General features: G+C 38.4%; 1 protein-coding gene across 1 annotated transcript in view; it reads right to left on the reverse strand.

Moving 5' to 3' along the window:
- The window catches only part of LOC140243667 (dynein heavy chain domain-containing protein 1-like), a 133,263-nt gene that overhangs the window by 103,717 nt on the left and 5,743 nt on the right, over positions 1–23,803 (reverse strand). The window contains exons 7-23 of the mRNA XM_072323331.1: positions 23,386–23,564; positions 22,577–22,729; positions 21,632–21,804; positions 20,949–21,107; positions 18,976–19,059; positions 17,764–17,856; positions 16,418–16,498; positions 15,454–15,617; positions 14,434–14,593; positions 13,424–13,551; positions 12,342–12,498; positions 11,635–11,809; positions 10,749–10,967; positions 9,934–9,978; positions 2,617–2,739; positions 1,790–1,951; positions 484–585 (exon numbers count right to left, since the gene is read on the reverse strand). Of these exons, the coding sequence (XP_072179432.1) occupies positions 484–585; positions 1,790–1,951; positions 2,617–2,739; positions 9,934–9,978; positions 10,749–10,967; positions 11,635–11,809; positions 12,342–12,498; positions 13,424–13,551; positions 14,434–14,593; positions 15,454–15,617; positions 16,418–16,498; positions 17,764–17,856; positions 18,976–19,059; positions 20,949–21,107; positions 21,632–21,804; positions 22,577–22,729; positions 23,386–23,564 (2,357 nt within the window). The remainder of the gene's footprint in view (positions 1–483; positions 586–1,789; positions 1,952–2,616; positions 2,740–9,933; positions 9,979–10,748; positions 10,968–11,634; positions 11,810–12,341; positions 12,499–13,423; positions 13,552–14,433; positions 14,594–15,453; positions 15,618–16,417; positions 16,499–17,763; positions 17,857–18,975; positions 19,060–20,948; positions 21,108–21,631; positions 21,805–22,576; positions 22,730–23,385; positions 23,565–23,803) is intronic.

Genomic DNA, 23,803 nt, shown 5'->3' on the forward strand with positions numbered 1-23,803 from the left:
AGGTGTAAGTTTCTTCAATTTCTCTCCCTCTACAAATGAAATTTGTTGAGATTGCAAACTGCTAATCTATAAATTAACAAACATGTTAGAAAAAAAGGAAGCAGTGGGACCTGATCCTGTCATCTACTGCTTTCCGGGCAGCGACACTACAACCAGGCTATCCCTGGTTGCCGGCAGTGACACGATGAACTTGGAACAAATACCCAAGCTCTGGAAATTCTGACATTGTTTTGTTAAGTAGTTCAAGGTGGACGAGGCATATCAAATGAAAGAAAGACACATGTACTAGTCACAGGGGTGAAGGTTCAGGTGTAACTTTCTTCAATTTGTCTCCCTCTACACATGAAGTTTGTTAAGATTGCAACTGCTGATCTATAAATTAACAAATTTCAATTGTAGAGGGAGACACAGTTTTGCTGACGAGATAATATAGATCTTGACGAGATGATATAGATATTGATATAGATTTTGTTATCCACAAACCTCTTTCATTTGGTCCAGGACCTTCATGGGGTTCTGGGTGGGGTCCAGGTAGATGCCCCTTCCTGCCTCACCAGATATCCTCTGAGCCTCACTGCACAGATGCTGGGGGGGGGGGGGGGATGAAGGCATAACAGCAGTGATATCTATATTCTACCTTTGGAGAAGTTTATGAAAGTAGTTACAATGTACATGCAAACAGTTCTCTGATGCTAAACTATCTTTGACAAACAGCACATACAGTGTTGTATGTCAAAAGATAATACACTGTCTTTGACAAATACAGTGTTGTATGTAAAAAAAAAAAAAAAAAATCATAATAATAATTGCACAAAACATGTTCTTACGCAGTTCAGGTGGTAATGTCAAAATTAAAGTGTTAGGATAAAGCACTGTGGACAGATGTAATGTTTCAACATTGTTACTACTGAAAACAGTCTTATACCAGGATAGCCAGCCTACTTTCCTAAAATGACAGTGAGAACTTAATTTGTTACAGGGCATTTACAACATTATATGTTACTGCAGATTTGGGGAAGGGACTTTAGCCCAAGCAACTGTCAGGTCTAACTACACTGTAATTATTTTGCCAATCAGGATTGGCTTCACTCAACTGGACTTGAGCAGGAAGGTGCAATGAATGACCCCTGTGTGCAACCATGACCATCTGCGTGCAACAAATAACCACTACAATGTGTGCACCAATGAACCCCGTATGCAACAAATGACCTCTGTGTGAAACAAATGATGACCTCTTGTGTGTAGCCAATGACCCTTGTGTGAAACCAATGACCCCTGTGTGAAACTAAAACCTTTTGTGTGTAACTGATGATCCCTTTGTGCAACCAATAATCTGATGGTGCAAACAATGACACCTGTGTACTCCTAATGATCTCTACCCTGTGTGCAGACAATGACCCCTGTGTGCAACCAATGACCATGTGTGACAAATGACCTGTGTGTATCACACAGGTAGAAGTATGAACCCTTTGAACAAGTATGATAATCCCTGTGTGCAAACAATGACCCATGCATGCAACAAGTTGTATAGCCCTTTATAGCTGTGTGCAACCAATGTATAACCCCAAGCTGTGTCCAACCTACATGTACAAATATAACCCCTACAGTAGCTGTGTGCAGCAAATGACCCTATGTGAAACCAATGACCCCCATGTGAAACCACTGACCCCTTTGTGCAATCAGTGATCCCTACGTGAACCAATGACCTGTAGGACTTGTATTCTGTATGTAACAAATGACCCCTGTGTGCAACCTGGTATGACCCCAGCTGTGTGTGGAGTGCACATACCTGGTAGGCCTCATCCAGGTTGCCGATGTGGATGGGGGTCTGTGTGTTGACAAACTCAGCAGCATCCTGGAGCTGAAGGAGAAAAGCCTCCCAGTTCTGCCACACCCCCTCCTCACACTTCTCTTCCTCAGTAGTCAGGGAGCGGTAGCTCAGCCGGATCACCTGGGAGGAATTTAGAACGAATGGTTCCAAGAACTAAGCTTTCGACACAGAGTATATGTTTCTGGTACAGACAATACTTCAGTCTTGCACTTTTGCTCTTCAGCTCAGTGAGGGTCATTTCAAGTGAGGTGTTAGTTGTGACATATTTAAGTGTAGATATGTTGTTACTTGACTTATTCTTTAAATATTCTATAGAACTTTGAATGTAAGGCATATACACAAGGCTTGTGCAAGCTGAGTGAGAAAAATATAGAGACAAAAATATCTCTTTTCTTCAAATGACATTATGATACTGGATATCAAAGAACTTTGTAATGCATTCAATAAGGGCAAAATTATTGACAATAGATTTATACAATTTAATGGAACATACAAATGTATGAGCAGTATTCTGATTATAATGCAGTCACAATATCAGATTTTCTGCAAGGGAATATGATCAATTTGACATATTCTACCTACTAGTCTCCATGAGTAAGAGCTGTTTCTTTGCTTATTCAAAGTTGAAAAGAGTCATGACCATCTGAAAAGAGTCATGACCACCTTTCAAGAGATATTGTCAGAAGGTGAGATGGATAAAACATTGTTCCACTAGAGACACATAAGAATCATAGTAAAGAGGAGAAGAAATTAAAAATATTATGATCCACTATTCAAATCCATACCTCAAACAATGACTTGATGTACTCCACTTCTTTCTGCAATTCGGGCATTTTGATCTTGTACTTGGTGTACTGCTGTGCATAATCGGCAAAGGCGTTTGTCTCGCTGTTCTTCTCCTTCATGCCCTGCACAGCAAATGGTATTGGTGATGGTGATGAGGATGGTAACCATGGCAACAGGGTGGGAGTGATGAAAATGAAGTCGACAGAGATGAGGAGAAAATTTTGTGACGGTGACATTGAAGTAAAAAGGAAAGAAATGAAGATGAAGATGTGGGATGAAGACAATGAAGAGGATTGTGGTGATAAATATGATGGTGGCAATGATGAAGAAGAGGAGAAGGATGAAAAAGATGAAATGAATGATGGAGTGCGATAATGAAAAGAAGATTTGAACCACTTTTACAATAAGTTTGAAAATTAAACAGTTTTCTACATCATGAATGTAATAGTTTATGTTTTGAGAAAAAATACAAAAGTAAAGGAATGACTTTCAGTAATTAGACATCAGCACGATTCAAATGTATAAAAATTATTAAACCAAATGTCAAAACTGCAAACTCCTTGAATATACAAAATTCAGCACTATCCTTCCAATCTGCAAAAGGGAAATTAAGTGGCAAGTATCTGTGCTTTTTAGACTACTCCTGTTTTCAAGACTTTAAAGAAGGTTCTTCTTTCCTTGACTTCAATATGTACAGCAGAGAAAAGCATGTACACAATGTGCAGTTGTGTGTCAAGATTCCCAAACAATTTTGTGCAGTCTGCGGTAATTCATACTCATCTCTTGGCTACATTGTGGGGAACCAAATGTATGTATCAGCAGTGTGATGAACGCAACCCTTTCATGCACTCTTCTTTTCTTTCTTTCTTTCTTTTTTTGGTGCAGCCAATTAACTAAATGGTGCTCTGTAAGGTTTTTGCAATACACATGCATGCATTACACAGGTACACTTTAAGTGCAGCAATTTACGAAGTCAACTGCTGGATTAATTCTCTCATCTCGTCTCGCATGTGAGCTGTGTGTATTATTTGTCATTCTATATTACAAATAGCACTTGCTACATTATGCTCAGCTTGAGTCTATTTCGCATATTATGCTCTGCATGATGATTAAATCACAACTTGTTTCTGCACCACTCAGATGTTTAATCAGCACTACAGTATTTCTACCTATTGAACACAAACTGACGGCAAATAGCATTTCCACAGCACTATTTTTCATGCTGTTCTCAAGAATTAGTGTGGTAAAGGGGGGAAAAACTGCATCTCACTACAGCCACAATGCTGAAACCTTGGGCAACGTTTTGTCTGCTTCACAAGAAAGTCAAGCAAAATCAGCAAAGTATTGTATGGACACTGATTTACACATATTCTGGAGAAAGTAAAAACATTCTGCAAAAATGGCCGATATTGATTTGACACTTTTACATCTCATGCAAATTTGTCAACTTGTACACGCTGTGATTGCTAATCTCTGGATGAATATCAACAGTTCATATTTCCTGAACTTTGCTACCATACTGACAGAACCCCTGAATGCTCAAAAATTGACTCCAGGCTACTCCCTTTACAATTAACATGGTTATAATAAGATAACGTTACTAACAAGTAAAAATTCAGGTCCCAAAATTGTTGTCTTTATGTATTTCAGATATCTTTTAGTTTGGCTATAACAAAATTTTGATATAACCGCACAAAACTGCCAGTCCAGAAGACTTTGTTACAATGGGAGTCTCCTGTTTTATTGACTTTATCTTATCTCATACAATGTCACAGTAAGAAAAGTAAAGTTTACAAAATATTGTTCACAATCCAGGCTGCATGGCTTTAGTTACAATGTATTTGTTGTCATAAAATGTACTGCCATCTACATGTATAGTGTGTACCTTCTACTACTGTAAAACGAGGAATGTTTTCGCGAATTTCGCGAGCACCAAGATTCGCGAAATTAGAATGCATGTGAAAGTTCTCTTCTACACTATATGCACTGAATGCCACTGCCAATTCGTGAAAATTTCATGCCGCAAAAAAAGGCCGTCGGCTCCAATTCGGGGGGCAGGGAGTTATACTGTATCATTTTGTACTGGTTCTCACCCTACATAAAAAGGCATGATGTACATAACACAGTCTGTTGCTTTCATCCACGTACAAAGAATTATAACTGCATAAAATGTATAATTGTTTTCTGCAAGTTTTACAATAAGCTGATATTAGATTTATAGGTCATAGGATCATGGATACAAAGAATGATCAATGGACATAGAAAGCATAGTTACTTTATGTAAACGTGTATACTGCATACACGTTGAATATACTGTCTGTATATGAACAAGCATAACGTCGCTGGGGTGACAAGACCTCGTATCTCAAAAATGTCAAAAAAAACTTTTTTAGCTTAATGGTCAAATAATGGGTCAAGTAATGTCTTGGCCAAATCCTAACTGTCTTACTCCAAAAATGAAGCCACCATGACATGTCAAAGAGAAGGCTTTCCCATTCACTATAGTGCTTTGGCCGCCATGTTTTTTCGCTCTCCTGAACATTTGACAATTTTGAGATACGAGGTTTTGTCACCCCAGCGACGATAATATACATGCTTTTTGTATATACATGCAAATATGTGTATAGTAAGTAGTGTACTTTACATGATTTGTGATTGGTTGACTAATGGCCTGGTTGAATTGATACATGACAGTCACTATTTTCATTACAGTGCACCATTGTGCAATATAGCTTTGAATTAGTGCATGGGACTTAGATACAATTCATATATTTACTGCAGCAAATAATGTGCTCACATGCTCTGTTGTAGCCTATCCGATACTAGGCGTCGGGCTGTATCGATACTAGACTGATCGCTATATGGAGACGGACATGCGAGGGCTTCAGCCCGAGCGCCTATCATCACTCGTTTTCGAATCATTAGTTTTCGTAGATATTATACGAAAAACTGGTACATATGTATGTTGAATATGCATAACGCGTAAAGGCTATATTAGGCAACTCCAACAGCGTAGGTAGAAGATGGTTGATAGCCAATGAAAATAATTATCCTTTCAAATTCCCAATAAAATGAAACTGTCAAGTAATAATACAAATTAAAACAAAAAATTTACAAAACACTGAGACTAATGAGGATCAACCTTATAAACCTACCCAAACAAACATGGATTTGTCCAAAAAATATGCAGTTGGAGATGATATTTGATTGGTTTAATCAATAAGGTCGATGACCACATAAGGCCTGTCTTATGAATCATGAATAAAAATACGCGTCGTGCATATGATAAGCATATCATGAATAATAATTCAAAAACGAATCAGCGATAAAAACGAAAAGCGATCAGTCTAGTGTCGATACAGCCCGACGCTGGGCTAAAGCCCTCGCTTATGTCCGTCTCCATATAGTGATCAGTCTAGTATCGATACAGCCCAAAGCCTATCGGATAGGCTAGCTCTGTTGGTGCACTATTCTAAAGTATAAGCACTTCAAAAGTATAATTACACGTAGCCTACCCTTTCTCAAAGGCTGAGGTTAATGTGTAACAAATTCACATTAGACTTATTATGCTTTTGGAGTGCATATAACTTAATAGTATAATGCATTCGAGATCGTGAAATATATATATTTGCAAGATATATACGATAACGTGGGCCCTTGATGAATGACAATGAAAAGTATTGTATGTATCGTTAGATACATGTATGTGACCCGTCACAACAAAAGGATCCTAAAGTCGCTGACGTCTGAGCCGAAAAAATCGAGTTTGAAGTCAGATCATCAAAATCGGTCAAACAAACAAATTTCTGTTTTGGGCATAATTTTGTAATCTAATATATTGTTTATCATCTGCTAAAATTTCGAAACTACAATAGAAAAGGATAGGCAAGAAATTAGCATTTTTCTTAGCCATGATTTTCTGACTTTCAACGGAACAGAAATGTGTCCGCAGATCTGGATTTAGCACCACAGATAGACTCCGCCCCTAGCAACGAGGGAGTGATTTTATTAGTCAGTGCGTGGCATCTTGGTTGCTGATTGGTTGTGCGTAGACCGCTGGCGCTAAGCTTGAAAGAACATTGCAGAGGTTGCTAGGAGCACATCTTCTACTGTCAAGAGGTGAAAACTGTCTTGCCTCCCCTTGATCATGATGGCGTCGGAAGGAAAACTTTGAAGGCGGTTTTCTCAAAACACTGATTTCCTAAAACACTCGACATGCGCTAATAAAATCATCTGCATCTCTTCAACCGAGTACTTTTATAAGTCATGTTATACATTTACATGTATATGAAACTAAAGGAGAAGAGTACGGGAAGTATGCCATGTCATTTTCAGAAAATCGTCCTCCCCCGACTTTCGGATCCTTTTGTAGTAGCGGGTCACATATCTTTCTCATACTAAACTGCACATGGACAGTCACTGAATCCGTATGCACAATGCTATACTAGAGATGCTTGGGTAATTGAAACAAGCAAGGTGCATTTGACATGCAGGATTTCTTAAACAGCATTTTAGGAAACAATTTTGACACAGCCTTTGCTCCATGGGCTGATATTTAGCTCTTCATCATGCTTGAGGTGTAATGAATGAATAAATTAATCAATTAATTAATTTCAATTAATCAATTAATTAATTGACTAATTAATTAACTAATAGTTGGAAAAATAAATATATGAATGAATACATTAAAATAATTAATTGATAAATAGATAAATAAAAATAAATAAATATAAATAAATAAATAATTAAATATTGAGCACATAGAGTGACTACCAGGAGAGTGCATTAAGTTTTCATGCCACATGCAAAATGTCCAATTTATCACTAGAGACAACATCATTACAATAACTATGTCTGAACTATCAGCAATATGTAATGAATGAATTTATACTTTGTGTCTAATGTAATCATCTTCAACAGGAAAACTGAGACACTCTGTATGTTGTGACTAGAAGAAAGGTATTGCATGCCAAGTTCATATTTTGCATACTCTTTTTTTCTCTTCTTCCTTCTGTCTCATTTGATATATTTGAACAGAAAAAAAAAAACATGATGCTACAATTGTATGATGTCCTGCAAAAACAAAATAAAAACATGGACAACAATAAAAGTAAAAGAAAAGAAAAGAAAAACCTTCCATCCCATAGTGTCGACAACAAAATAAAAAAAGTAATCTTGAAAGAGGTGCAAATCTGGTGATCTCCCACTTGAACAGCCAACTCAAAGAATCCATTCAAACCCACGTGTGGTGATTCATTCATACTCACACTTTTTGCTCCCAACCATACAGCTCAGTGCAAGTGAGGGAAATATGAATGCAACCACCCCACCTTCTGTGAAATAGTCCTGGGTGTACACAGAACACCATATCAATAATCTACCTTGGTAAATAGAAATAGAAGTAAAATATTGATGTTGTTTGTCCCACTGTGGCTATCCTCATGATCTGTTTGGTAATGTAATGATCAAATGATGATTATTATGGCTTGACTTTGCATAGCATAAAGATACAGGCTAGATACATGTATGAAGGACATCTGAAGATATTAGGGTAGAATTGTACATGGAAAATGGACTTATCTGAAGAGATACAAATGTACTACAGATTTAAAGCTTTGCTAAGAATACATTATGTGAATAAGACACTCATACCGAAGGTGGCTATATCTAACTAAAATGTCCCAAAATGATTTATGATATTCTACAATGCATATGGACAAGATAACATGATTGAGTACTGCTTTATGTGAGTGGGACTGTAAGTCATTTGAAATACAGAGATTGTGACAAGTAGGTACACTGTACCTGACTGGCAATTGATTTACATTCTTGGTATGTGGTGTATGACAGAGCTCAAGATAAACATCACTCAGTATGCAGGGAAAAAAAAAACATAAATAAAACAAAATTAATCCATAGAAATGCATGTATGCATAATTTTCATGGTCTGCATACAGTATCAAATTTTATTTTCTGTTATATCTTTAAATATGTACATGTAAATATGTTATTCTCTTCACCAAAAGTGCAAATCACAGGCAAGTTCCAGGACCAAAATTTGAGCAGATTAAACGAAATCACACCTTGAATAGTTTCTTGTATTCTTTAGTTCATTTGCATCTGAGTATTTAATGTTTAGAGAGAGCTGGTTGGCATGAAATTCATGTTCCTTAATCATGTGTACTGATGTCCCCTTCAACATGTGTGAATATACAAATATACCCAGTGAAAATGAAAGTGTGAAAGATAGAGACCCATTCACCGTGTTGATCATGCTGCTGCAATGCAAGGCATTACAGGCATATCAACAATGCACAGAGAGAGAGAGAAAAAAAAATAGAGGATTGCAAAACAGCACTTTAACAAGTGCTTCTCCGAAAGCTGCCTCTTCAAAGACAGACAGCTGTGATTGGTGCTTCAGTTTAAAGGTAGAATCACACTTTGCTTGTGCTTCCAAAAAATCATCAGACTTAATGACACAATAATGTTATGTAATCCATTAAACAGCAAAGTATCAAATTTTTGATCAAATTACCCCTTAATCCAATCTAGGAATATTCTGGTCTATTTTTTTCTTCTTCTCTTTTTTAATTCTGTATCTTATGTGATGAAGCCTTTAGCAGGTAGAAGATAATCAAGGGAAAAATACTCATCAGGATTTAATGAAAATGAGTAAATCTTGAAATGGGGTAAATATATTTTTCTCTGCTTCTCAGAGCCCCAATAGGATCAAGCTCCCTAGATTTGTATTTCCTATCATGGCTTATATCTTGAACGACAAACTGGGCCCTGGATTACGAAGAGTTATAATCTATTAACATCTACTAAATAGATTGCAAAATGGTAGATAATCATTGAGTTATGGTTGATTTCATGATCAGCTGCAAATTGTGTTGTGATAACTGGAAGAGTACTCCTGATATCTAGCTACAAGTATGAGCTTTTTTGGTGTCACTGGCCAAGAATCCTATGCATACCCACAAGTACAAGTAAGAACTTTCTCATCACAATTTAATGTCTGATGAAAGCCCATAAGAGTCATCTTTCCCCTCTGTTGCTCTTTCTGCTACTCCTTCATTCTCTCTATCGCTCTCTCTCTCTTTCTTTTCCCATAAGATTTCTATATCATGCTCCCAACGGTGAAAAAAAAAAAGTTACAAGCATGTTTGCTGAGAAAAAAATATAAAAAAAAATCAAAGATGGTGCATGGGAACACAGCGAAATACACATCTGCAATGGCAACGACAAAGCAAAGGGCACTTTGGGGATCCACATTGTGTACACCCACACACACACACACAGAAAGCAAATGTCACCTTTCGATGCTCGGCGATGGCATAATCACCACAAAATCGCAATTCCTGTGAGTGAAAAGTTCAGAGTTAACATTCTCTCCGTCGCTGCCAGCTTCCCCGGCTTTCAAAACAGTTGACTATATGTAGATTTACTGAAATCATCTTAATCTTCCCCCCCCCCCCCACCCCCAAGACTAACATGTACTTTCGCTTTAAAAAAAAAAATAAAAAATAAAAACAATCTCCATCATCACTACATATTGTACACACACAGTAACAAATTCAAAGATAAACACTGCATTTACAATGAGATGTATGTTGAATAATGATCCAAACAGTGATGTCATTAGCATTTTGCTTGTTTGGTTAATTGTTAGACAGCAAGCTCACTTGTTGCTGTGTTTTTGTGAAAAATGGCTAACATCCTCATAATTTATGTAGAAACTGACTTTAAAACAATCTCTTTTGCTGACATCTGACATACACTATAACTTCACTTCTCTGAGAGGTCTGAATGGAAGCTCTCTTTTACCATACGTTTCACGTTGTTACACAATTTTCAAGCAACGCATGCATCAATGTACACCAAGATGTTGATAAAGAACTTCTGGTAATAGAGTCCGACTGGAAATTAGCTACAAGAAGAAACACACACTACATTGTACATCTCTATTTGAGAATGCCCAGTGGTGTTGTGTGATGAAAACACATTCATTTGTTCTTTATAGTAACAGTGAACTATTGTTGCTATATAGAGATGCAAACAGAGAGAGAAAATCCAATTGAAAGAAATGAATTTGAGAAGATCTGCACGAGCAGTCTGTCACAACACTTACCATGACGACACCTTTGACCTCAGTTACGAAGTCATTGGAGAGGTTCTTGGCCTCATTGGCCGTGAAGTTGAGGAGGTCCCTGAAGGCTGCATTCAGGAGGGGAACGAGATCGTCCTGAATGGCGCCAGAGTCGACCAGGAACAGCCTGTTCTGGGTGACAAAGCTGCGCTCCACGTTCTTGACACGCTCACACCAGTCCCGAATCTCCCCGAGCTTCATCTGTACGGGAAAACGGGTCAGAACAGGGTCTAGATAAACTACTGTTTTCTGCATAAACGATGACGTCTTTAGAATTCTTGGGAGAGGATTGGCATGCATGCAGTGATCGTGTTTCATTTGTGAAAATATGAAATAACCTTATTCAGCTTGCTTTCTTTTGCACGTACGCTACACAAACAAAAGCTCAATGATAGGACATGTTCTCGTTATAACACAAAAATCTGCACATCACTATGCCTATCAATGGTATCAAAAGTTTTGAAGTGTCTTCAAAAAAAAAATAGCTGCTGTTTGCATGTGAGTTTGTGCCATCTGTGCCCAAACACATACTGTGTACAGCATACATTAAGCAAGTCTAATCTTTCGAGAATCGGGACTTTCCAACAATTTCATGAGTAGTCGTTGGTACAGTAATGAAAGGAGAAGTGTACACATGCACGTCATGAATTCATGTTTGGATCACTGGTGACGAACAGTTCGTGTTGTAAAATTCACAAGTAGCACCTGTCTCACAAAATTCACACACACACACATACAAGCAACCTACAAGGCAACTCTACTTCTATGGCATCAGCCTCACACATGCAGCCCATCACAGTGTCTCATACACCCTGGACAACATGTTACTAGCCTGTATCTTTCTCCCCAATCCATTTTGAAATCTTACCTCTATGGTATAAGCCTGAGCCCTGCGCCACTTCTCCACGGCGTCCTTGTTCCACTTGCGGGCGAAGTGGTGGATGTCGCCGAGCCAGGAGTGGTTGGCACAGAAGTCGTCGATGTCGGCCAGAGCCTCGGCAATGATCTCTCCCTGAAGCTCGCGGGCGGCAGAAATCTCCTCACTGGGAAAAATGATGGGGTTTAATAGAGATCATGCAGGTTGTAGTCTAATTCCAACTTTTTGATGCAACAGTCATCTGCATTTATTCCATATCTGGTACTCAAATGCATCTCCATCACACTGTTCATGGCCAAAGTGATTTTCATTAAACTTTGAATTCCTCTCAGAATTGTATGCTCTTTGATATTTCATAAGTGCTTTCTAATTATCTTGCAAAAGGTTAAAATCTGAATCTCCCATTACAACCAAAACTATACCAATAACCATCCCTTTAAACTTTGAAATTCTGTAACACTCTTATTTCAGATCCAATCAATGAAATTCTACCGTTCTGGGTTTGACTTTTACTCTATTTGTCAACACCAAGTGAAGCTTCGAAATTCTGTCACACTCTTTTAATATTTCAGATCCAATCCATAAAATTCAACCATTCTGGGTTTGATTTTTACTCTATTTGTCAACACCAAGTGTGACATGGAGTGGACTTCAAACATAAGTGATTACAAATCTGAGAAAGTGATAGTGACTCTCACTCATTCAGTAGTCTCGTCTCCAGACTCCCTTCAGACAGGGGGTTGTACTGGCCGATCATCCCCTCCCCGATGACCACAAAATCCTCCTGCAGGTCAGTCTTCTTGCAAAGTTCAGGTGTTGCCACACCCAGGTAGTCTGACTCCTTCCTGGGGGTGTCTGTCAAATCATTGAATGGAAACTCGTGCATATTCATGACACAATCACAGAGAGAGGTGTGTCTGTTACAATGTATATCATTGGAATGAAATTCACACATGTTCATTACACAACACCAAAGATGAGGTGTCTGTCAAATCATTAGAACTGAATTCATGTAAATTCATCACAAAAATGCCAAAGATAGTTACAGATGAACGCACACTTGTAAATGTACCAGTTACCCACTCACAATTTATGACAAAATATAATATCTTGGTTTCCTAATTAATATTAGGCTCCATATTTACTGCATTAGAGTATAAACTAGAGAAAATCAAAGGCAAGCCCTAATAATATTTCACTCAATATGAGTTTCAATTTCAAAACCAGTGAATCTTTATTTCCAGTATACAACCACTGAATCTTAATTCAAGTATTTCCAAGTGACTGTGCTCTACAACCTTTTTCTATACATAATGCATGCTCAAACATTGTGAAGGGTACCAATTTCTCAGATTGAATATGCAGCCATGGTAAATGGATGAATCTCATGAATCTAGGCCTTTAGCAATGTCTTGTTTTACTGTACACAAGGCTGTTATAAGGGTTGCCTTGTTCATTCTCGTAAATGGGCAATATTAAGACCTGTGTACATGCAAATGCCACTGTGCTCTCAAGATGTTTTCAAGGAGCACTACAGTACATTCATCAAGTCATCATTACAGAGAAAAGAGAGAAATAATTATGTCTCTACAGAGAGTTAATGGCTCATGCACAGCAGAACCACTAAATTACTACATAGACTTTCTTTTTAACTCTCTGAAACTCGAGCAGCATACATACAACTGATACATGTATCTAATGCACTTTATCTCACACTTTAATACTTAGTTTGCTAAATACTAAATATCACTCACTAAAGTCAAGACTTTGAATCACTCACCCTTTGAAACGAGTTCTGGCTTCTGTAGATTATCTTTGGCTGACTGCAGTAGACTTCTTCGGGCCAGTCTGGCGCCCTCGTCTGACACCGCAGAGGGAGTTCTGCCTGCTGCTGTATCATCTTCCTCACTGGAATCAAACATCAATATACAGGTACACAATGTAAGTGCTGACATGAGATTATCAATGAAAGCAAAACGCAGTGTCACAAGTGGGAATTGTCTAAAAAAATAAATAAATAAATAAGTATAATACATGATAGGTTGAAGTAATGCATTTTTTGTTAGTCCTGGGCATCGAGTGTGAACAATACTAAATTATTACCCTGCTAAGTGGCAAACCTGTCATTTAGTCAATTTATCCGTCTATCATAATATGCAACATATAATGAACTTTGGCCCTACTAATATGTGATCTGCAGTATACATTGTATGTACTAACCCTGAATGCACACAAAATGCTCTTAGAGAAAGAAGAGGATGTATTGAGATGTATTGGGTACAGTCTAACCTCTCTGCAATGACCACTCAAAGCGAACGAGAAATATGGTCATTATAGACAGGTGATCACTAGAGCACGTTTGACTGATTACTATGCAATGATATTTAAGACCCCATAGCATGGGAAATTATAGAGCGGGAAGGCTGGCCTAGTGTGGATATACATGTAATTGAGAATCCCCAAATCAAATTGTGCACAGCTTTATCACTGATTTTCATGTACATTACATGTAAGTACACAAGCAGCCACAGAATCTCAACTGGACTCCACCTTTACTGATGTGACCTACAATGTACATTTCGTTGTACGTATTCACTGACCACTGCTATTCATGATTTTAGTATGTACAGTACCCCACTGGGCAGCGAATGAATTGGACCACCTATGAATCCCCATGCAACTGGGTCTTTAACACATTGAAGACGAGTCCTGAGAATACTCGGGCAGGTGTCTGTGGGAAATGTGTGTTATAGCAAAATCAGTCCATCCTCAATGGGTTAAGGTTCATACTCCTTGTGAAGGAAGAGCTTCTCCCGCTCATCTCCGACCCATCCTGCCGTGACCTCCTCCATGGGCTGAGCTGCATCACTAATGAGCCTGGCCAGGTTGGTGACCAGGGCTTGGCTGGAGTCCAGGAATGTCTGCTTGGAAGGGTAGAGACTCAGGGCACCTACATAAGGGAAATATAAATAGAAAAGTAGAGTAGTAATTGTAATAGTAGAAGTTGCAGTAGTAGCAGTAGCATGATGTAAATCCTGTAGTAGTAGTAGTAGTACATTGTAGTAGTAGTAGTAGTAGTAGTAGTAGTAGTAGTACATGTAGTAGTAGTAGTAGTAGTAGTAGTACATGTAGTAGTAGTAGTAGTAGTAGTAGTAGTAGTAGTAGTAGTAGTAGTAGTAGTAGCAGTAGTAGTAGTAGTAGTAGTAGTAGTTGTAGTAGTTGTAGTAGTTGTAGTCGCAGTAGTAGTTGTAGTAGTTGTAGTAGTAGTAGCAGTAGTAGCAGTTGTAGTGGTAGTAGTAGTAGTTGTAGTAGTAGTATTAAAATAGTTATGTAGTAACAGCAGTTGTAGTAGTAGTAGTAGTAGTAGCAGTAGTAGTAGTAGTAGTAGTAGTAGTAGTAGTAGTAGTAGCAGTAGTAGTAGTAGTAGAAGTAGTAAAATAGTAGTAGTATCAGAAAAAATCAATTGCAGTAGTTGCAGTAGTAGTACTAGTAGTTGGAGTAGTAGCAGTAGTAGAAGTAGTATCAGCAGCAGTAGTAGTAGTTATACAAGAACAAGAAGTAGTAGTAGAAGTAGTAGTAGCAGTCATCAGAGGAGTTATATAATTTTAGTTTTTGAAATTAGTATTTGTTATTGCTGCTACATTTAGTACATTGTACATCTAGTATTCCTGATAGAACCTCTATGCAGTGTTTCTGGAAATGAACATACAGTCTGTATGTACTCAAATAAATAAGAGTTTGTGACTACATCAATGAAAGATTAACAGCCCAAAAAAGCAGTTAAAATGGGCTTGCTCGTTACCCCCTTACCTTTGTTGGTGAAGTTAAGCTTTGCCTTGTACAGGGCCTCCCGAGGGGCGTCTTCGCCCCCCACCATGGTCTGATGGACAAAGGTGCAGATGTTGAAGCGGGCCAGGGACAGTAGGTGGCAGACCAGGATCTGGTCCATCAGCAGGACAAAGTTCCCAAGGCGCCTGTAAAAGGGCAATGCAATGGAATTACGAAGGACCAATTGTTTGTGGTCCTGTCCTTAGAATTTGGACTTTGATCATCTCCTTGTTGTTGTTGTTCTTGTTGTTGCTGTCGTTGTCGTCGCCATCGCCATTGGTGATGGTGGTGATAGTCAAAGTGTACGTACATTTTCTACTAAACATAAATCTAGCTATAAAAAGTAACCATCCCACAAACTGCAAACGAATCAATGTATGGCTGCAGTCTATATTCACACAATATGGCGACACATTGGCAAATGCTTCCAATTGTAACTGGCAAATTTATAATACACTTTCACACACGCTGTAGCTGTAGGCAAAACAAAGGGCAAAAAGACACTTCACTGCATCTGTCTTTGCTTGATATTTTTAAAACTTGCACACATCTTTTCTAAATTTTGACTAGTCATCTTCCCTTCCTTTTATCGATCCCCTGAGCTTACGATGTTAATTTTCAAGGAATTTGCAAACAAGCCATTGGTTAACCCACAGATCACCGAGAGCAGGTACATTGTAGACCCAGTGCAAGGCCTGTGGATAGTTTAAAATATCAAGGAGGATGAATTAGAGAGCATGACGCATGATGCCTCTGATCTCAAACTTACTCTTCCACGCTAGAACTCAAGCGATGTACTCGGTACCATAATCTATAAAGTCGCTTGTCAGGTACAATGTATGTATCTCCACCTTGTTTTCTTTGATGGAAAGTGTATATTGAAACTTTTTTGTTACATGGAAGCACCATGGTCTAGTGCATGAGGGTCATCTTGCTGAAGTCTTACTTTGTTTCATCCTGTGCCTTCCTCAGATTCATCTCTCTCTGCTCCTTTTTCTGCCGCTGCACAAAGAGAGATTCCTTGGAGCTGGATTGAGGTACAATCAGACGAACCAAGAGTTGTTTTTTTTTTTTATGTTTTTCTCTTTTTTTGGCAATTTCTTTACCTGCATCAATACCATCAGCAACTCTATCTGAGAGGAGTTAAATAATATGTAACAGTAGCAATCTCAGAAAGGTTAATTTCATGCTGCCTATCTGTTGACATCGAGGGTGAAAGAGGTTTTCTAGCCTTTCAGCTCTAAAAGAGTGTCAGTTCTTAATACACTGAATTAATTTCAATCTACATGTACAATTTGTATGCAAGATCTTTTACATCTGGGATTTGAGGTATATAGATTCATCTTTGAAGATAAATATGATATATCTTCTCTCTTTTTTCAACAGGGGAGAGACATTTCAAACCTGTGCTGAGGTTAAATATATGGAGGCCTGGTCTCAGAAGATGATTTCTGAATACACACACTGGGTTCATGTATAAAACATGACAATGCCTCAACACATATCAACTCCTATACGTGCAATATCATGGTGCACATGAATGGTTGACTTTACGCATGTACAGTGCACTCCCATTATAACGAACACAGTTTAAACAACAAAACTCTCCATACAACGAAGTGAAAATTCAGGTCCCAAAATTATTGTCTATATTATATGTTTCTGCTCTTTATTGTTAAAGGGGCATAGTCCCAGTAGTGTAGAGGGCGCTGTTGATGATACTGCCAATCACCGTTAGCATTGATACGAAGAATACCGAAGTTGAGCTGTCATCAAGAGTAAAGTGCGTAGCTGTTGCTAAGTAACGCTGCCTTCGTTGTCTTCTCTGCGCACCGCGCAGTCTGTAGTAATGCCAAGGTGCGTGCATATGTGCTTGTTATTATGACATCACAAAAGAAGTTTGCTAAAGCTGTCATCCCCCTCAGAAATGTGATCCGACCACTGACTACAGTGAATCGGACTTCTTCAGACTCGGGGAAGTGGGCCAAAGCATAAGCGCTAAAGAGGAGTCGATAGCATAGGTCTCTATAGGAAACTTGCGCCGTGCGCCCGCATACGCATTTGACTAAAACACGGGGACCATGCACCTTTAAGATATAACAAAATTTCATTAAAACGAAAGAAAACTGAAGGTCTCGAGGACTTTATGATGATGGCAGTCACCTGTACACAGTCACAGTTATAAATGAACAGCAATTTGAATCATTGGCTAGTGTATCACTGACAGGTGTACAACAAGTGGGTCTTCTGATGTAGGATAATGAGAGGACAAATGATTGTTTCCATACTTACAAGAGAGCTTTGTCTTTCTTTGTCTGCAGCTCACAGAATCGCAGCATCTCAAAGGAGTCTTCGCAAGTCTTGTCTAGAATCAATTTACAGTAGCTGTGACCAAATACAATGGGTAGGAATTGATAAGATACAAAGACACAATCTCATACATCTACTCTTGTGTTTTGTTTTTCAAGTCCTTACATGTCTTGTCTAGACTTGACATAGAGCAGCTGCACCAAAGTTAAAGTGATGTAACCAAGTGAAATATAAATATGCACATCTTAAAAAGTGTCCTTGCCTGACTTGTCCAGAATTAATGTATGCTAGCTGCAAAGCATGATAAAGCAATATCCATATGATTCTATGAAGAAAACAAGCACAATTGTCATGCACCTGTCATCAAACATAATGTAAACAGAATCAGCTCACATTCCTTGTATTATATATATTTCGTCTTAAAGGTACTAGCCTACATTTGCAAACCCACGAATATCAAAACTGCATAAAACAGGTCCAATATGACTTCAAGTACAAGTTACAACAGTAACATACCTCACCTGTCGCTCTTTGTCTATACCATTCGATAATTCGATAAAAGAGAGAAAATCATCGTTTTAAAATCAATTTTCAAACCGGGTCAACCCGACCCAAAATCGAATTACGAGCGTGGGCTACAGCTACGTACATTGTACATGTAACGCGTACGTGGACCGGAGCTAGCGAGCGTTATACGCATGCATACGGATTACGGTGCATTTTCATTTATTTTTATGAAAGTAATGGACTAATTGGAACGAAATTTTGCACAGGTGTTACTGCAATCATACCCAAACTCCATGCTAACTATGAGACCAATTGCTGCTGGTTTACAAATGTGGGCTAATACCTTTAAGATCATAAAGGCAAACAAAGCTGATTGAGCAGTGGCTTTTCCCACTGTGTTTTCATTTCTGATGCGATGTCGCAAGCAAAAAATGTGATTCAAAGTCCAGGAAACAAAGCATAATTACTAGCACACTGACCTTAATTTCAAGTAAATAATATTGTCATTCATGGAAAAGATGATGCAATAAAGAATCTGGAAAATTGCGCATCAGATATGTAATTTGGTAAAACATCACAAAATCAACAAGTTATTCTATGTCAGTAGGGTTTAAGAGGATACAGTAGCTACAAATCTGATGTCATGTATTGTCAGAATGTCATCTATAGCATGTTTGCGATGCTTACTTGAAAAACTTGTTGAGGATGGTTCTTCCAGCTTTGGACATTAGCTTGGTCTTGTGCTCAAACTCGGACAGGGTGAAACAGTAGCTGAAATCAAAAGCGTAATGAGAAACGTCGCAAATGTAAAAGAGACTTTACAGACAGACAAATGAACTGACCTCATGATTATGAAAAAGCACTGAACCTCTCTACTCAAATGAAAAAAAAAAACACAAAAAAAAACCAGCAAGAACACAACATAACTTTTACAGCTATTCAACACAAGGTGTGCCAATAGCATAAAATTAGAAAGTTGGCAATTTCAATCGATGTGAATTTAAAACATCATGGCATGATGAGGAAGACATTTTTAGTCCTTAAATATGTCCTCATTACAAAATTGCTGTCAAAAAAAAAAAAAAAAAAAAAACTTCAAATGTCATCATTTAGAATACTCTTCTATATCCACACATACAATGGGTAAATCAAACTGCCAAACAGTGTTAACAGAACACCCTGCCATCCTACCACAATGCACTACTTATGTAAGCAATTTTAATGCATTTACGTAATCTGTAATCACCTCTTCTACATAATTCACTCTCCTAATTCCCTCCAGTTTTGGTGTAGGTCCACAAAAGGTGTCTATCATCAACACCTGATCTGCAGATTCAGAATCTTTTCCATCCTCAACCAGGAATACTGCATTGTGTACCTATCTTATCAGTGTACCTCAGCCTAATAAATCCTGTCTAGAAGCTTGCAAACCTAGCCACACTGTTTCAATGTAGATTTATTTGTCTATCAATTACAACATAATCAAAGAATCTCCCACTTCTATTCAAATCAAACTCTTTGTGAGTACCTTTTAAGCTGGGGCATGTATACATGCTTTATAAAGCCTAAGTACTTCCTTTGTTGATTTGTTTGCTTTGTTGTGTTGTTCTCAATTGTGCACTGTGCTACTGCAAGGTTAAAGTATGAGGTAGGTGTGCATGGCATTCAGCTCTAAGCCAGGGTTTTCTTGTGCAAGTCACATCATCATCCTATGGCCCAAATTCACAAAGGTGGTATAATCTTTGTCCATGGTTTAAACCATGGACAAAGACCATAGTTTTGTAAGGGGCGCCAAGTGTGACCAAATGCGACGTGCAATGAAATGACCATTTTGTCTTAACGAAATGGTCATTTCAGTTGCGTCAACAAAATGACTGATTCCGTAACGAAATAGGCCATGCAACACTTGGCACCCCTACAAAACTACGGTCTTTGTTCATGGTTTCAACCATGGACAAAGATTGTACCACCTTCGTGAATTTGGGCCTATGTGTTTGCTTTTAATCCAAAATGCAGACTTGCTCTCAGACTCATGTACAATCCACAACTGAAGTTACTGTGCGTGCCAAAGATCTGCAGTGAAAATTATGGTCATAGGTAGAGTCAGATGGGGAAATGATGTAGGTGAATGATTTTGGTTGGTAGATGTCTATGGTCACCAGCTACAGTGTAGCTGTAGTACGACATTCCTATTAATCCTTCACTGTAGAATGGGGATTAAAGACCCGGTAGCAGGGAGAAAAATGGGTGGTCTGGTTGAATTCACTGGGGTACATGTACATTCAAAATCTATAAATAGCACCCGTCAGCCACATATATGTTAGCAGATCTATGCATCAAAACTTATGTATTATGCTCATCGGTAATGGTGGACTCTAGTCAAGACTATTCTTCAGCTGTGTGTGTACTGTTACAGCTGTATGTGTACATACACATAGAAATCAGTGACAAAGCTGTACACAATCCATTACAGGAATTCTCAAATATATCTGAGTCAGGCCAGCCTTCCCACTTCATGGTATCTCCATGCTACTAGGTCTTTAAAAGTACAAAATTAAACCATGTCAACCAGTAAAAACAGAAACAATATTCCTTTTAGACACTATCTGCCCACTCAAAGGGGAAGGGGAAAGGGAGGGGTAGTCATGTGACTGACTTACTCCAGCTCGAGGGGCAGGAAGCGGACCGTGCCCAGCTCCTGGAGGAGCTTGGAGATCTGGATGGAGGCAGCACCAAACCCTGGGACAGCCAGGAGCAGGCTCTCGTGCACCTTCTTCCGGATGGTGCAGAACTCCTGATGCTTCTGGCCCGACCGCCATCTGCAGGGATAATTACCATGACAACCAAGTAGATAAGATTAGATTTAATTACACCTGATTTATCTCACTATCATCTTCTTCGTAGTCACTGAAATGCTTGAATTTATTACCCAAGTACAATGCATTGAGAAATTTGTGTAAAAATGGCTTTGATCAGACTCATATAAAGACATGATAAAAATGATTCAAATAATGGTTGAAAACTAAGGAAAAACCAGAGAAAGAAAAAAAAAATAACAAAACACATGGTGCTCATTCAACATCTTTTCCTCATGAATTTTTGAATAACTGATCACCCAACAAAGGAAAGCACAGCAGCATTTTCAAACTGAAAGGAGTTAAGAATTGTCTTACTGAATAGAGTCACATCATTACTTCAAGGCTCAAAACTGTTGCTCTTCTAAACTTATCCATTGCTGTTGTTGTCTTGCTTTGTTTTCTCTTCTGATTTATCCTGGTTGTTTTTTCTTGTTTGTTTGGTTTTTTTTTCTTGCAGTAAAAATTGATGTAATGTTTGGGCTTACCTGGTGAAGGCCTTCCTGACCAGGTAGTTCTTGAAGAAGGGGATCTTGGACACAATGCCCCAGAGGACCGCCTCCCTGTGCCAGTCATACAGGTTCATGCTCTCCGCCGGCTGACCTGTGACCTTGTGCATGATTCCAAAGCAGGATACGATCCAGTGTTCGTTGGGGTTGGCCTGGGATAGAGAGAGAAAGGGAGAGCTCGGGAATCACAAAGATGCTCACATAGCACTCTACTTGTTCAAGTAGCAAAATCTTGGCTTTATTCATGTGACATACAGATAGCAATCCTGCATTTTGCATTCCAGCCATGACTAGGGATGCAATTTTCAATACACAGACAAGTAATTTAATATAATAACTGTTGATTCTATGCTCAAGCATTTACAAACTGTGAATCTGCAAAATTTACAAATGACAGTATGGCACCTCACATTTAAGATTTCAATCCTTCTCCCCCCCCCCCTCCCAAAAAAAAAAAATAAATAAATAAATAAATAAAATAAAATAAAAATAATAATAATAATAATAATAAATAGATAAATAAATAAAAATAAATAAATGAATAGATAGAACAAAAGAAACATACAAGCAAACGAAGAAAACAAACTTGCAGAGTTTTCAAATGAAATCTAAGTGTGGCATAGCCAGAGAGTACTTGTAGGTTCTACCATCAAAACTCATATTGCAGTATTTCTCTATTATCTTAATTTTCAAAATACAAGCACTGGTTTGTAAAGGGCTTTATATTCAGCTAGTTTATCTACAGAAATGAGGTTTTAATGTCATCACATTCTTCATAATATGATTTGCAAGGGCACTACACAGACTTGCAAACTGCAAATTTGCAAGCTTTTGTCTGCATGTTTACTGCATGATATTCTTTTACCAGCATATAAATGTGTAATTTAACTCTTATTGTGTACACAGAGGAGTTGTAGTACCCACCTTTGCTTTCGGAACCATGACCAGCTCATAGGGCATGAAGTGCCTGGTCTTGGTCTTGTTGAGATAGATGAACTTGGCCTTCCCAAGATGGCGCCCTTTGCCAAACAGTTCCACAACCTCCTTGCCCGTCATAGGAACCTCCTCACCAACCTCCTGTTGTCATGGACACAAAATGTATATAGTCCACATGGAAGATTCTATAGTGTGAACATCATTGTGATGCCAGCATGAAGTAAGAATGCATAAATATATTGTGTCCTACATTTTGACCATGTGATCTTACATCAATACCAGTTATAATTTTGTGTGATTACTTTCAGCAAAATCAATGCCACAAAAATTTATCTATGGTAGACCAGGTGTGAAAGAAATTAGTTGCACTGAAATGTCCACTGTCACAGTAGTTTCCATCCAGATTCTGTGTTTCTCTTTAACAAATTGATACCATCTCCCTCATCTATTCACACTGGAATAATTTCATTTCCATGACTAGAGAAAATAGCAGTGCATTGCATGATATCAAACACATCCTATTCAACAGAATTAAGGTTGATAAATGCTTTAGATACCAAAATCACCTTGGGATCATGTGTGATCATCTGAAATCTTTCCAAATTTGGTCCACAAATTATCAAAGTGTAATAATCAAACAGAATTAGGAAATTGAAGAGTGAATAACTCTATTGAATATCTGATATCTATCAAACATCATAGTTATGAAATGAGAGGAAAAGAAATTACAGAGCAATAGCAATGTCACAAGGGGGGATTGGATACTTAAAGGATGGCAGTCTGCTGGACAAACTTACCGACTCTGCATCCTCACTGACCGCCAGTTCCTCACCGAGGATGGGCTGACCGGCCAACCATGAGGAGTCCGGCACCCTGGGGGGTGGGGCAGGCCGCTGGGCAGAGGGCGCCCTGTCGTTCAGGTCAAGGTTCATGGCAGCTGCCGTCAAGCCGAGGCCTTCACTCCATACAGCCTCATCTAGGATGTCAGCAACAAAAAATTAAAAAAATAAAATAAAAAATCCACAACAGTGATAAAGCACTTCATATCAATATAAGGATTGTGACTGGTGAACACTTCATCATTGGATATTGGAGAAAAACATTTCAGAAAATGAAAAAAAAAAAAAAAATCAGACAGAATAAATATTTCACATAAACTTTACAAAACGAAACTCCATAAACTTGATTTCATGTTTCCAAATTTTTCATCAAGAT

Source organism: Diadema setosum, chromosome 20, assembly GCF_964275005.1.
Source record: "Diadema setosum chromosome 20, eeDiaSeto1, whole genome shotgun sequence".
Lineage (NCBI taxonomy): Eukaryota > Metazoa > Echinodermata > Echinoidea > Diadematoida > Diadematidae > Diadema > Diadema setosum.